This window comes from Pipra filicauda, unplaced genomic scaffold, assembly GCF_003945595.2.
Source record: "Pipra filicauda isolate LSUMZ 115617 unplaced genomic scaffold, ASM394559v2 scaffold26_size5592650_pilon, whole genome shotgun sequence".
In the NCBI taxonomy this organism is placed as follows: domain Eukaryota; kingdom Metazoa; phylum Chordata; class Aves; order Passeriformes; family Pipridae; genus Pipra; species Pipra filicauda.
The window spans coordinates 574,080-590,165 of record NW_024104387.1 but is presented as its reverse complement, the minus strand read 5'-3'; the positions used below and the strand labels follow the sequence as shown (position 1 = coordinate 590,165).

Genomic DNA, 16,086 nt, shown 5'->3' with positions numbered 1-16,086 from the left:
TGTGCTTTTGCTTCCTTTAATTGCATGTCTGTGGATACAGCACATAAATGTGCCTATTGTCACTCACAATTAAGAAAACACAGGTGCAGTTGTGGTAACATCAAACACTACATACTGGGCAGTGTGAGAACAGCCCATCATTCCAAACTTTAAACTGCAGTGACGTTTATGATATTTGTACCTGCACAAAAGCCGAGAAAGTCCCACATGGGGAAGTATCACGGTGCTAGCCAGGGTCTAATAGAACTCGACAGAATAGTTCTGTCAGCTCTCACAGGGGCAGAACATGGCCTTACAGGTAGACATGCCAAGCCAAGCAATGCCATTTCAGGGAATATGCCACCATGTCCCACCTGTTTTTTGACATGATGCGTGTGCATAGGCTGCCACATCTGACTGCACAGCAGGAACAAACCACAGTTCTTCACCTCTATGACCATCTGGAGCAGGGTTGTACCTGAGTTTGATGTTGCGCTCCTGAAGTCCATATGTCTATACTTCCTTCAGCAGAAACCAAGAAATAAAAAGACAAAGACGATGCCCTCCAGACCTCACTCTAACAAAGAGCATGTGATTAGGTTTATCTTCTGTCACAGTCCCTATTCCTGAAGATCAAGCTTAAAAGGCAGGAGCTACACACAGAGGCAAGAGCAGAGCAAACTGTCCTAATATGAATGGTGAAAGGAGGACTGACAGAAGAGTCCTGAATAATCATTGGAGGAGACTGACAGACCAGAAATACTATTTTGCTGCCTGTGTAGTTGCAGAGACACAGTAGAATGTACTTTTACCTTGGATTTAGGACCCCAATCCTCCTAGGAATGACAGAAGCTGTAAAAAAACCAAACTCCGTGATCTACTTTTGAAATACAGCTGCCCACTTCTGCTAGGACTCCTGAATCATACCTTATTAAGTATGCCCCATGTCAGTATGTGCTCATGATTGTCAATAAATCTTTAAAGTTTTCAAGTAACATTCTTGCATTAAGGTTCAAAGACTGAAACCAAAACAAATAATTGGTGTGATCAAATGAATGTGCATGTGAGGCCAAACTCAGGTGCGTTCCACTTCAGTTGGTTATTTTATCATTGGAAGCACGGTACTGACTCATCAAGCAAGTAAGAGGCAGCTCCATCTTATCAATTTGGAAAAAAAACCCAAATCATTCTGTCACTGCAACTCAAAATGCAGTGCATATCTGGGAAAAAGAGGCACGATGGAATGCACCTGGAGAAAACAGATGTACATCCTCTTGGAAAGTAAGGAAAGACTTGCAGCTGCTGCAGAAGCAGCAGCACAGTGGTTAGAATAACTGTGCAGGGGAAACCCAAATCACAAGCTGGAGCTTTGCACCAAAACACTGTGGTAGATCAGCTTGCGTATGTCTTTTACTTGGGCTGTTAGATTGTAGACAGCAGACAGCACTTCATAGCACACCATTACAAACTGCTGTCTTCAGAAACCTGCATGCTCTAACCTGATTGATGTGACCTGCTAAGACTTCTGAAGTTCCAGGTAAATCTCTGCAACAGTTTATAAATTGACAATGCATACTTCACCAATACTAAGCTGTCAGCATTGCCAGAGACCAGCTGGATTCACTGTTTTCTAGTTACAGTGACATGATGAATGGCAATCTCTCCACGGTGACCTAGAAAGGTACTTAGCGACACAGAGATCCAGGATGTATCAGCAAATAGATTCTGTTGTCTTTTCATGCAGGATGCCTGAAAGGTGACCAAAAATTTCAACTTTCACTGGAACTTCAGCGGAAAGCAAATAATCAGTTCTCTTAAATGCCTCATAAAATCCCCATCTGAATAACAGAGTCTTATCTGATATCCTTGATATTGTGACTGCTGTGCTGGACTAATGGAGCTGGCAGAGGAATAAACATACACCAGGGGACAGCATCAACAGGTTCAAGTCCTTAAATTACAAATGCATGTTTACCAAAGTTATACCTCCTACTTAATGTGAAGCAAGATAACCATTTTATGCAAGTCAAGTCATTTGCCACCTGTCCAGCCTGAGAAAGGATCAAGTGCAAGAAGAATTAACAAAAAAAAAACCAAAACCAACAAAAAACTACCTAAGAACTAATCCAGCACTTCATTAAGATATGATAATACTGAAAAAAACTGTACTAAAACTGTACTAAATCAATAAGGACCATAGAACTAAAAGTGGTACATGATAATTCAGCAAATAGATACTTGTCAAAACTATCAAGGATAAATGCTGTGAGGCAAAAAGCGTGTGGTTGTCATTTACTGTATATTTGTACATGTTCTACCACAATGAATCTTTTGAAATTAGGGTCCCTGTGAATGTACAGTTGTACACTGTAGATACAGTGTACCTTGGCGCTGCAAACTGCCACGTCCTCTTCATCTCTCTGATTCTTAAATGCTGCTAAGAGACAAACAGATTTCCACCAGTTTTATTTTCTTTAGTGTTTTGTGTACACACTGCAGAATAAACTTGCTTTAATAAAGCTTTAACTGAAAGAATTTCGCTTTAAAATGCCAACCCGAGTGCACACTCCTTCAAAAATAGCATGTTAATTTTGCTCATCCCCACAGACTCATGTGACCTCTTTTATCTGTATCCTGTTTTCCACCCGCACAAGAGCAGTTCATTACTATGTTGTGCAGCTACAGCAAAAAACTTTTCAATCCTCAGGAACAGCATCTAGTTTTAATTTCACTCTGCATACTTTTTGCTTCATACACTATGTTGGATGTGAGCATGTGAACACGAGGCAGTTCTGTGAAATAAATAGCCTTTCAGTTACTTAAAATGACTGTTTTCCAATCTAGTAAATCATTTTATGGTTTCACCATCCCTATTTGTTGGCTGGTATAAACACGTCTTAACAATTTTTCAAGGTATCTTTCAGAATTTGACGTTGCCCTCCAACCTACCCTAATCAAGCCGTGCCTTAGAAGCTTCTCATTAGCTCCCATGCCCTGCCATGAAAACAAGATTTTCTTTGTATGATTTTTATTGATTACTCAACTTAGGAACTACAAAAAAACCTTTGGCCACACTATATATAACATTTTATACAATAGCCAAGTTTATTAGTGTGTTAGTGACAGCTCAACTGAATGACACCATTTTCTTAGTCAGATTTGAAACAAGGAGCAGTCTACAGTCCTGTGACAATGCCTGGACAACGACTTTTACTTCAAACATTTATTAGAGCATCTTCCATCAGCTCTAAAGACATAGATTTGCAATTTATACACCTGAACGTTCCCTCAAATTAGTGTCAGTGATACTTTCTAAGCATCTTTGCCAAAACTAGTCTGTTCAGCCACCTCAGACTGAGGCCTTTACAGGGTACGTTTTCAGCAAGCGCACTTGCCAGGGGCAGCCTACACACACAGCACGTTACCAGTGCTTCCATGCTGGTGCTATCATGTTAACAAGAAGGCAAATGCATGACCTTCAGTTCACATTCAGCTGGAAAGTTTTAGCAAAAGTCTTTTTGTTGGAACTATTCCACTTCAGTGTCACATGATAAATGATTGTCGATCTTTTCTTTCTGCCCTCCCACATAAGGGTTGTTCCAGGCTAAGCTATTCTGCAAGGCAGAACTACCCACGCCTTCTTCTGCAATAAAAACAAAACTGTTTGAAAAACTTCCCTTTGTATTGCCCACATATAAAGAGTAAGCCAGTATCACTGCTGGATTAAAGATCCTTTCCATGAACAACCTTCAGGGTCTGTGCACGAACACATGGTTCATAGGAAGTGAAACATGAAAGACCTCTGAATATCCTCATTATCCATAAGGATCATATACTGGATTCATAGCACATAAATTACTTTTTCCTAACTATCCAGTTCCAAAACAGGACCTGTGTGTGGTTTCTATGTAAATGGATGGAACAAATTCACTCATGGTTTAACTCCATACTTTTAACTTAATTTTACTAGAAATCTCAGTGCAGGGATAAATTTGATAAACTCTGCAAAGTGATTTCTGAATTCATTATTTTGTATAACCAGCAGAACTGTGTTTAGATCTTGCTTTGAAATCAATATAGTCTATGACTACAAGGGTCAGGTAACATAAAACATTGTGGTTTTACTTCTGTCAAACTATCAAGGATAAGTGCTGTGAGGCAAAAAGCGTGTGGTTGTCATTTACTGTATATTTGTACATGTTCTACCACAATGAATCTTCCAATCATTTGGCACACTTACACACCACTTCAATAAAAACTTAAATAACACTGATGTTTTATGGCCTAGGTTTAACAGTGGCCTCAAGGGGTCTGGATAAGGTGTAAAAAACACCAAAAAGTGTAAAATACTAACATGACTCTCTTAGCTTATAGAAAAGAAAGTGCATCCTTTCTTCCATCAAATGAACGGCAAGCATTGACTGTTAGTTTGGCCAAAGCTGACCGCTTATATCTAAATTTGTAAAGAGAATGTAAATTTCCAGGAGAAATATCTATAGGTTTCAGGATTCTTACATAAATAATAAAAGATCACAGCTCATAAAGGGTTTTTAAGAAGTAAAGCATACAGCATGTGGAATAAACCCATTCACCTTACAGCTTATTTGCATACAGAACATTTTCTGCCCTCCAAACGCACCTTAATAAAGGTTTTCAGTATCCTCTTTTCATAAACTAGGCCTCCCTCACAGTGTGGAGTTGACACCAAAGGCCCACTCACATCCAGCTGAACAGGCTTCTCTACCATAAAAACAACCACAAACTGCAACAGTCTGCAAGATGCTATGAAAGGCTGGTCCAGGGCAGCATTAACTGTAACCAATAAATAAATCCACTAACCAATAAAAAGAAAAAAGGTTTATATACACTGGACACATGACTCAAAGTACAAAGCCCAGTTGCTCCAAGAGCCCTCACTGTGCAGACAGGAAACACTTTCCTGTAAGAGACAGAGTATATTTAGAAAAAAGTCCAGAACTGGAAACACCCACTTCCTTGATGACTAAACAAAACTAATTTACTTACTGTTTACCACAAATAAATAAATTTTTTAAAAGTGTTTGAGACAGCTATGGACTGGATTTAAAAGGACTTTCTAAAGACCTTTTAGGAGACAAAGGCTCAATCCTCTAGGCTTCCTTAGAAATCTGAGCTAGAAAGAATTTCCTACACATCAAGTAGGCAATGGAGGTAAAATGGACCCTTTGAATGACATGAGAACCACAGCTAAACTGAAATATATACTCCACTATGAAAAGACCTAGCAAAAGCGACGTTTCACACTAATTGGGCATTGAAAAACATTTAAAACTTACAATGAATTTTCCTTTCCTTTTTTTTTTCCCTTGTTCCTTTCTTTCTCCAAGAAAATTAGGACAAGTTCTGAAACAGCGTATGGGTGTATTTTTCATCTGTACTGAAGGTATAATATGATTATCTCATCTTCCTTGTCTTACTTACCATCTGACTTGCACTCAGTTCTTTCAGTCACATAGTAGCTTGGTTCCAATGTCTGCTCCAGGACAGATGGTCCTCTGGGATTATCATTTACGTCCTTCATGCACTAGAATCCTGAAGAATAAGTGAAAAATTGAAGCTTTAACACTATCAGATGTCTAAGAACCATTCAGGGCTTTTACACACAATTTGTCATGACAATAAATTCTAAAAGACCATGATGCGATGTTCATCCATAAAGAAAATGTCAAGCCACTGAGATGTGGGGTGAGGTCAAATACAGAAGGGAGATGAAATGTATTCCTGTATTGTTACTGATACCATTGCTTTTGCTTATTCCCTGCTTACGGGAACTGGAATCTGCCTGAAACCTTCCAGGTATCCAAAGGGTATGTGCCATAAAATCTTTCAGTGTTTAAGGAAAATGAAGCAATCCATAAGCTAAGCTCTCTTAGGAGCCGCCTGCACCACATGGAAAAAGCTTTCACCTGAAATCATAACACCCCATTTCACTAAAATCTCAGAGAGGGCTTAAAGGTTTGTGAGTACAAGAAAAACCCCTTACTACTTATTTGTGAAGGACTGTTGAATGTGTCATACTCACTAAGCAGCGGGGCTAACTGAATACATAATTTGGAAACAGTCCATCACAGCCTCAGAGACCGTGTGTCCAACACGCCACTCAAAGCATGGCAAAGACATGGGTAAAGAGGGTCATGCAGAAATGTAGAGAGAAACTGACCTCTAGCAAACTGCAAGGACCTTTTCCTTCTTCACTCATTCAGCTAAGGGAGGGGCCAGAGATGCATTTTTTTGTCCAGATTATGAATTGCTCTGCCTTCAAGGCCTATGTGTCATCTACTTCTAAAAGACCTCACACTGCAAACATCAGGCAAGTTCATTCACAGCCTCCTGAAGTCCACAGACCTGATACAACTCTTTGAAAAAAATCACCTCATCCTATATAGCCCATCTTAGCACTAAGCCATCCTCTGGTAACCAGGACAAGGGATTACTAAGTAAAAGGATGAAACTGGCTGTAAAGGCCTGGATACATGCTGTCTCTCTCACTTGTAATACAAACATAGTATGGAGGAACTATGTAGGTCCAAGAATAAGAATTACTGTCTGTGTACACAATGTGTGTCAAAATGTAATCCAGAAGTTATTCTTAAAACCAAAAAAAATAAGCATAAAGCACACAGATGGTATTTATACTTTTATAGCCACTTAGAAACACCTCTCCCTCCTCCACAGGAAAATATGACAACCAATTATTTTCAGCTAGATGTTTTTATTAAGTTTGTTTTCTGATGTGACTTCTTCAGTCAAAGCCCAAAACCAGAAAAGATGTCTTGCAGGAAAGACCCAAAGGGAGTCACCCTTCTTTTACAGAGTAAATGCCATTAAAAACAACTAACAAGTACCATAAAAAGATGGTGTGGATAGTTCTGAGTATACCATCAGCACCCCCACTGCTCTTCAAACTTGTTGATGACATAATCACCAGTTCTGTGCAACAGCTCCCAAGAGACAGGCTTTGCAGCGCACTCACTTCACTCCAGCAGAATGGCCATGAAGTGTGGAACCAAGAAGTAACTGGAGTTCATAAGGGACTGCCACTGGATAAAAGGAATTGATGCCTCTTGGCTCACTACTGAAGGCCAAATTGTATCCCGAAACTACATCAAGTGATCTAATAAGGGATGCTACACCTCCTTATACAGCTCTCCTTACGCTACCTTTTTGTGACACGAAGGGCTCTGATATCTGAACGGGTTGCCCCAGCATAAAACGTTATTACTTCTATTAAGTGGAAATGTAATTAACTCTGTATACTCTCAGTCCAATGTGAATAGAAGACAAGATAGTTAAAATTCAAGCCAGAAGTGCTTAGTGCTTTCACAAAAGCAGACTAAGAATGTGTACACACAGGTGCTGTGGTTCAGCTAACACAAGGTAACTTGACCACACTCTCAGTTTTTAACATAAAGCTGTTTGCAATGACAATAGCCCCAAATGCTGTTCTTTGACCTTCCGTAGTGCCTGTGGTTCACCACAACATACAAATGCTAGTATAAAACTGCTTTCTTTAAACCCAGTGTGCAAAGAACTTGGTATCACGTCATTTCCAGAGAGGCCAAATGAATATGAACAACTGTTGGAGCTCTGTACTCTTCTAGAGAGTTCTCTCTTTGTAAGATATATGCTACTGTTGTAGTCTGCATTCAGTATAGGTGCCTTGCTAGAGAATTCTTTTCTCTACACTGACTCCAAAGTCAAACATTTCTCTTCTACTTCCTCTTTCCCCATCATATAACTTAGGGAGAAGTGTGGTTTTACACTGTTGAAGGAAATAAGCTTATCTATTGCCTAACATGACTCAATTTCTGTCTCTCCAACACCATGTGAATGATCAAAAGAAAATACCACTAAAGCAAGGACAGTTAGGAATAACTCCCACCTCTGAAAATGCATAAAGGTTTATTCTCAATTAACCTACACCTTGCAGTTATTATCAATGTAAAACTGATGTGAAAACAATATTCAGATTTGGCAGCATTTTACACCTACTTTACAGTGATGTCAAAGTCATACTTCCATCTGCCCATGACTACAAGGAAAACTGTGAAGGCCAAGTAGTTTTACTCACCTTAAACAGTAAAGGCAATACAACTGCACGACCTTCCTTTTAAAACTCCTGCGTGCCCTTTGTTATTCTGACATGAGCAGCTAAAACTAGTTACAGGAGCACTTACTCATGTGCATAAGCGCCAGTAAAATCAGGCTTCAAGTTAAGGGAAGATTTCAGCACCTAATTTTGCACTGTGTGAAAACTCTAGAGGATGTGCCACAGAGGACTGAAAAGCAATTACAAAACTTCTAGTAGAAAGTACTCCGAAGCACATTCAGACTATTTCATGGAAGCAACAGGAACTTTACCTTGTGCTTTGAATGAGGAAAATCCCGTGGTTTTAAGCTACTGAGTTAATTTTTGCTGAAAACAATGACATGATCTGCCCAGATCCAGGTAAAAAACTGTACACACAGTTATCTGGATATACACCCTGGCACTGACAAGAGTGGCACAGTGGGTTAATGTACAGGAGCATCATCACAGAAGAGTAATGCAAATCCAGAGGGTGGAACACAAAACCATTAAATAGTTTATTGCTACTGTCCACTTTTTCCCTGTTCTGGGAAGGACACAGAATCTCTCCCAAAGAACATAACACATTCAGGCAATCTGTAGTGATGTCATAAGATGTTCCCTCACTCCATCTACAACCCCCAGTCAGACAAGACTATTTGCTTGAAAAGAGACTACACGGAGCCACACACTCTCCTTTAGTCCTTACATTCCCTTTTCTCTCTCTTGAGAACAGACAAGCTGGAAGACTGGGCCAAGTCTCCTGGGGCAGAGGAGCAGAAACATGTTATTAAAATAAAATGCACACATTAGTGGTTTCTGTCTTGGGATCTGAAGACCAAGTTTAATTAACCACCTTAGTGGAAAGCACAGTTTATGTAATGCAGACTATCTGTGGACTGTCACCCCAGTCATTCCACACAACCCCTTCTAGCTGCTAGTCCACAAAATAGCAATTTTTACTGGCAAAAATATTGTAACTAGGATGAGAGATCTAGATGCCAACTTACAGAGAGATCAAGAAAGAAGAAACAGGTGCTTAAAATAGAGTAAATAGAGACTAATTCACATTACACAGGGTGTTAAATAGCTCTGTAAGGGAAATACGGCTTTGTTAATTCTTGAACTCATAAAAATTAGCTTGTCATCAGACTTACTCAGTGCTAAATGGATGCTGATGGATTCTGCCACTGTCAATGAGAGAGTGTCCTGGAAAACATCTGAGGACTTTGGTCTTTCTCTATCTGCATTCTGAGACTCTGCTTTCTGTAATATTGTATGTTTGTGAGATGTTAATGAAAAGCATGATAAACTTGGAGAATTTTTAGTTCTGGGAACAACAGAGGTCTGTTCATCGAATTCTTGATCATCTGGTTATCAGGCCACAGAACTGTAATGTAGCAGTTTGAGAGTCGGTTTTTGGTTTACTGTTTCTCCATTTTCTTAAGATTCAGATCAAGACACTGTCTAAATTCTGCATATATAGAGTTCTTAGCTCAGTGGGTCCTTAATATTTCTTGGAGAATTTAAATGAGTCCACTGTCCAAACCATCAACACTTAAGGTTCGCTTCATATTGAGTTTAAGATGATTTAACCTTACACTTCAGCAGAAAGAGAGGGGTTTGTTTCATCCTGTTCACTTTCCTCTACTGCATCACATCCCTCTGTCTCCCCTATCTATGCAGCAAAAAGGCTGCTGCTTCAGCTTAAGAACTGACAGAAAACTAATTAATTTGGGGGGTGGATTAGACATCACTGGAAGAATGAAAAGGAGATGCTCTTCAGTGGAAGCTCACTGTTAGATTAAATGCTAAGGTAAACTGCACTCTGCTTACGGGGATTTACAGGACATCCCTGGGTGTTCAGCTCAATAGCATCTACATGTACATTTTAAAACTATAGCTAAGCAAGTACCAAATGAAATTCAACTCATTTGTTACAGCATACTAATTTTTGTGAGTACCTCACACCAATTTTATCGAAGAAAGTGAGATCAAATCTCAACCAGGACAGTTGAATACAAAACTTTCCAACAGCATTTCCACTGGAAAAAATTTTCACTCTTCTAAAAAACTGTTTTCCAGCCATTAAAAAAAAGTAAACTCAGATAATTACACATGATATGCACAGCTATCTTAGTGAACATTTATAGCAATTGCTTGAAATTCTGATGTCACTCACAATAGATATATCAGCTGGTAGTTTTAAAAACTTGATTGTATATTAAAAACTATGACCAATATTGTTTTCTGTGCATAGAGATAAACATCCTGCTCAAAGATCTGAACTCCTATTTAAAAACAAAACCAAACATTAAGAATAAAAAGCACTCAGTATGGTTCTGAGACACATATGTGGCTGCATTGCATATTCCCTGCCTACACTGACAGTGTGGGAGCTGTTAGTCATCTAATGCGCATATTTGCTTGGCACGATGCCTTTACTTTCATAGGCAGGCAAGGAAGATGATCACCAGTTTATTGTATCCTTACATCTTTGTTGCATTTCATCAATCAGCATGACCAGGCCCTCCCAACTCAAACTACAGGGTGTTAGGAGTCAGACCAGCTCAAAGTGAAGCCCAAGGCCAGGGAGGTTGTTAAGCACATCCGTAAAGACAAGGGTGACATTTATACTCATGCTGTTTAGACACATTTTCTGGTGGGACCCAACAACGTGTTTATTTAAGAATAAGGACCTTTTATGTAGTAGAGGCCGAATGTAGTTTTGCTTTCAACCCTAGTGCAGATCCTTTTACTATTTTCAAGGACATTAGAGGTTCTCAAGTTGACTTGCTTTAACTGTTCTGCTCTGCTTCCATTTTGGAAGGACTTGGAGCAGAACCTGGATTTAGTTTTCAAGTAAGGCTGTCATAAAACCTCTTTGCCCCAACTACAGCAGGATCAGACATACCTCATCATTCTGGCATCCCATAAAAACCATACGAAACACATACAAGAGAGGTGTGCCTTGTTAGTGTAATGTTGATAGTGAAATCTGAAGAGGAAAGGAAGCAGAATTTTCAGGTGCCTCAATGTCAGACTTTGAAGGAATCAGTCTGGGCATTTCCCCTCCCAATGGCCTTGGATGCTGCAAATTAGTATTTTACCATGAGGTATTTCACGGTGCAACCTGTTTTGTATAGAATTAAAGCACGAGAGCACATGACACACAAGGGAAGGCGTGTCTGGAGTGGAGGTAGCTCATGATGATTCTTAGATGTCTCGGTGGTGAAACCACTTCAAGCTGACTGCTGTACTTATGTCAAAAAGAAGTCTCATACTGCCCTCTCCACTGCAGAAACTGGCAAGGCCAGCCTTCAAGGGCAATCTGGAACTACCTTGCAGGACCTCTTTAAACCCCTTCCTTATTCTAAGTGCCTTCGGCAATACGGGCTGCCATGTCTGCTGGTTTAGACCCAAATGTGCACGAGGTTAGATTTCTGAGGACTGCAGCACTTTCATGTAATGTCTGCTGACTGCACTCAGAGTGTTCATATCTAGGTGAAGAAAATAGTCTTTGACAAGCAGGAATTCAGAATAGGTAAGATCTGGTTTGATATAGTGGAGCTCTGTCTTTAAATTCTATGACGGTAAGGCAGAAGAAATATGTGGGAAGCATCCACAATAATCAACCATCTCAAGTTAATTAGCAATTAATTTAGTGAGGTACTAAAGTCTAGCAAAGATGAATCCTGAGAGATTCTGGTCACAGTTACCCTGATGTAAATCTAGATTAACTCCTAGAGAGAACATCAATCTCCATGACAGTTACTTCAGATTTACATCCAGCTATTCTGAATTTGTGCACTTGTTTTCACAGCCGTGTGGGAGATCTGTCTCAACACAAATCAGCTCTGCTCTCCTGCAGATTCTGCAAGGTACATAGAGTTACATTTCTGTAAAAATCCAACCTCAGTGAAATGGGGAAATTAAATTCCCCACTCTGATGAAACCTAAGCCTCCCACATAACAGTCAAAAGCTCTGCTACAGAGCCTGCCACTACCAGTGGTCACAATATCCCCCTTAGTTCTCAGTCTTCACGCAGTAAGGATAATTCCCTCTCCCTGGATTTCACAAAGCACAACAGCAAGTATTGAAATTACTACAATCTTTTGCCTAGGACTCTTAAGAGTATTAAGAATATCTGATCCACAGAGTGCACAGTTTGGAGTCCAGTCTTACAACCCTAGCAAAATCCACATAATCTTTCAAGGTCATCTTTCTAAGAGGCTAAAGAGGGGTAGACACCTTCTGGCCATTAACACTGACATGTGATATACACTGCAGCTGCATCAAAGAAATTTGATATGAAAAAAGGAGTTATTGTTCTGCCACATGGCCCTTCACCCTTTTACCAGTTTGATTCAGCTCTGCATCCACCTCTCTGCACAGCCATCAATTTCCCCTTTCTTTTTCTCTAAACTAACCACTGGATAAAATGATGTAATGTCCATTCCCACCCACATGAATTTCAATACAAGTGGTGCAGCCCTGGTCATGGAATTCTAAGTTAATCAGATAAGGTGCATGTTGGTCTGCGTGCTTCTGGGTGATCCAAAGTACAGGTCAAAAGCAACAAAGAGCAAAAACATATAATGGGTACTATACAAATGCAAGTACTTAAGTTTGAATTCAAAATATGTCCAGAGAGCTTGTGAAATGGTTTGTGGAAACATGAACAAATACTTAGAGTCACTTTCGCTAGATGGTTTAAGACCACATTAAGAACTTGCACCAAACTCAGTCACGTGAGGATTTTATTAAACAAACATAAATTTCTCTATACCAGCCTTACTTTGAAAGAACTGGGCACATTCCTACCCCCCTGCCACTGACAACTATGTTTGCACTGCAGATCCTAACTGCCTCACCTATTTTTATCCTTTGCAGGAACTGAGTAAAGGTAGCCAAAACTGTCGTAGTTCCCAGCATTCATTCAGTTCAAAAGGTGTAAGTCAAGTACATCCACAAGTCAGTCAACCCACAGCAGAAAACACAGAAGAAAAATATCATCACTAAATAAGTTTTGGTTTTCAGTAGTAATCTACAATTAAAAAAAAAAAAAAGCTATTTTTGAGGCTAATGTTAAATTGGAGGGGGGAAGGGCAGTATATTTTCAATCTATAAAATTGCTTGAAAAGGGACAGTTGTTTTTAGAGTGAAGCATTTTAAACGACCCACTAACTCATTTACTCTCTCTTAAAAAAAAAAAAGAAAAGGAAAAAAGCGCTAGATTTTTATAAGAAATATTGGTTCTCACTTAAGTATTTAAATGAAGTGGCTGGAAGGTATTTGGCAAGCAACAAATTTAGGGTAGCTGATCTCAGATGATATTTTATCTATGAAGGCCAGGGTCTTACAGGTAGAACTCTCCAGAACTATTTACCATTTGTGAATTTGTCTACAGATACAAATTATGTCACAGTATAGAAGGATGAGTATTTTAAGAATAACTATTCCAGAATGACTATGTCAATACATGAAGTTATTTAGAAAGTTATTGCACAATGATGCTGTATGGATAATGTGTAAGTAGTGCAGAATATTGTATCATATTACAATAAAAGCAATTCAACACTTTTCTGTGATGAAGCAAAATAATCCAGTCTCCAGATGTACCAAGAACTAAGTAAATCCCACAGCAACCTATAATGCTTATCTCAACCTTCATGAAGTTACTGAGCAGAAACAAAGATAGAATTACACACAAATCTCAGACACCTTTTCTGAACTTAACTGAGCTTCACCAACAGGTGAGACAGGAATTCAACTGGTTACTGACAGCTGGACACGAATATCCTGCATAAGCTCAGGAAGAGTAAGCGGACACAAAGCAATCTTTCTTTGTACTGTTTCACCGGCTGACTCATTCTCATTCCTAAAGTACAGCACGAAAGCAAAGTAAAACAGAATCTCTCACATTGTCAGAACCAAAATTGTTTTCTATAGTAACAAGAGACAGACTAAAACCAAAATTTGATGCCAATTCACAAACTGCCATTAAATTTCCAGGAACCCAGTCCACCAAGGAGCATACTGCACCCTAGAGAGTCTTTAATGAATACTGTCACATTTGCAGTAGGCTAGTTAAGGTTGTGTCAGCATTTAGGTTATAAATCCCTCATTATATGTTAGCAAAACATTCCTGAAGCTTACTGAAACATGATATACAGGATTCCAGTCTGGAAGGGAGGTAGTGAGAAAATGTTAGTACCACAGTAGATTGGATTTCATGTTTTAATTTAAAAATACAAAATAAGAGAAGCTTTGAACCATTTCAAGTTCCAAAGGCAGAGAACATTTTGGCAGGCATTTAAGGCTGAATCCTGGAGGTGGTAAGAGCCCTTGACTCTAATCTCAGTGGACATATGAGTCGCCAGCATCCCCCCAAAGAATGAGGGATCACCAGTGCCTGCAGACATGTTGATGGGCATTACAGCTCGTAGCTGTTTCTGTGGTCTGGATCACAGCCCGTCTATACTTTCTCTGTTATTCTGTGTTTAGAGAGTGTGATCTTTCATCACAAGGCTGAAGATATCTACACTCCAGGGTCTGGAAGATAAGCACTATAAACTAGTAAACATGCTGAAATATACAGTACATACAAGAGCTTTATGAACAGAATATATTTTGCATTAGATGGACAATTACTTTCCCCCGGATGTTTGTATGTGGTGTATTTCACGATATCGGCATTGTTTTTATAACTACAAAACATACTGTATCCAATTTGGGATTTCTACTGCTTCCAATCCCACCAGCTGGAGCAGAGTGCATGCTTCTGAATTCTAGTTCTTGGAAATGGATTGCAGTAGCGGGGAGAGGAAGCAGCATTAGACATCATTAAATGGTCTCAGAACTCAAGTAAGGCCAGTAAGGTTGAAAACAAGGATGGTAAGCTCATAGTAAAGCCAGTAAGTGTTCCCAGTACCAAATGGAGGCGCATTGGTTGACTGCTTGCATCCTTTGCTGTCCTGAGTGCCTCTAAATGTCTTGTGATACACCACTTTGTATCCTTCAATACTCCTGTTACCTTCACAAGGGTGCACATATGCCCAAGAATGACCTTCAGTGCCTCAGGCCTTGGCTGCAGCCAGGTCTGTCCCACCTGTGAACCCCAGCCAACCCACAGTGGGGCATGCAAGGATCCCCTTTTTATCCTGCTTCATGCATTGTGGCTGTGTGACAGGTGACAGCACACTGGTACTGGGGCTTCAGGGCCATGCCACAGCCTCCCCTGCTTGTTGTTGGGTTTTTTGGTGGGTTTTTTTGGGGTTTTTTTGACTCGCAGCTCAGCATTGACTACTACCCCTTCAAAGCACCTACCCCTTGAAAAAAAAAACCAGTATGGCTCTCGTAGAGTCCAGGCTGTATAGCTCAGGAGGCAGTGGCAACCTCCTATGACTTTTCTTGGAAAGGAAGTTGGATATAACAGCTCAAGTCCTAGGTCAGGACTCAGTAGCTCCCCACCCTGTCCAATGTAAGACTTCCCACATTAGGACAGTATTTTCTACATTTTACTAAATTGTATTAAGTATTTGGATATTACAAGCTACCAAAGGGCCATGTAAAGATGCACATGAAACATTACCACTTTTGAAAAGCACACCGCATTTGAAAAACTTATCCATTCACAACATACTAACATTAAGACCCTGTAAGTCAACAACTGACACTTATCCTGACTAGCAATTACTGATGAGAAATCACAAAGTAACTCAGAACCTGTGTGTTTCACACACTGTTGTCTCACCAGCATAAACCATGGTGAGCTTGACCTTCATGAAAAATTTCCCTCTTTCTACAAATACGCAGAGTTTACTGACATAGTAAATGAATCTTATGGAGGATTCAAACAGAAGGCAGACAATGCTCCAGAAAGAACAGGTTTCTTGTTTCCAAATGGTATCTTCCTGTTTGCTAAACAGCCGCCTTCTCAGGTTAAACTGACCCACTGAGCTTGGGGTGCTGCACATATCTGAAGGGAGCAGAACTG

The 16,086-nt window shown here is 39.8% G+C and overlaps 1 protein-coding gene across 4 annotated transcripts in view; it reads right to left on the bottom strand.

Moving 5' to 3' along the window:
* The window catches only part of PTPN5 (protein tyrosine phosphatase non-receptor type 5), an 81,944-nt gene that overhangs the window by 54,309 nt on the left and 11,549 nt on the right, over positions 1–16,086 (bottom strand). For all 4 annotated transcript variants that reach the window (XM_027737248.2, XM_039382438.1, XM_027737247.2 and 1 more), the window contains exon 2: positions 5,440–5,550. In XM_027737248.2, coding sequence (XP_027593049.1) covers positions 5,440–5,539 — 100 coding nt within the window. In that variant the 5' untranslated portion in view covers positions 5,540–5,550. The remainder of the gene's footprint in view (positions 1–5,439; positions 5,551–16,086) is intronic.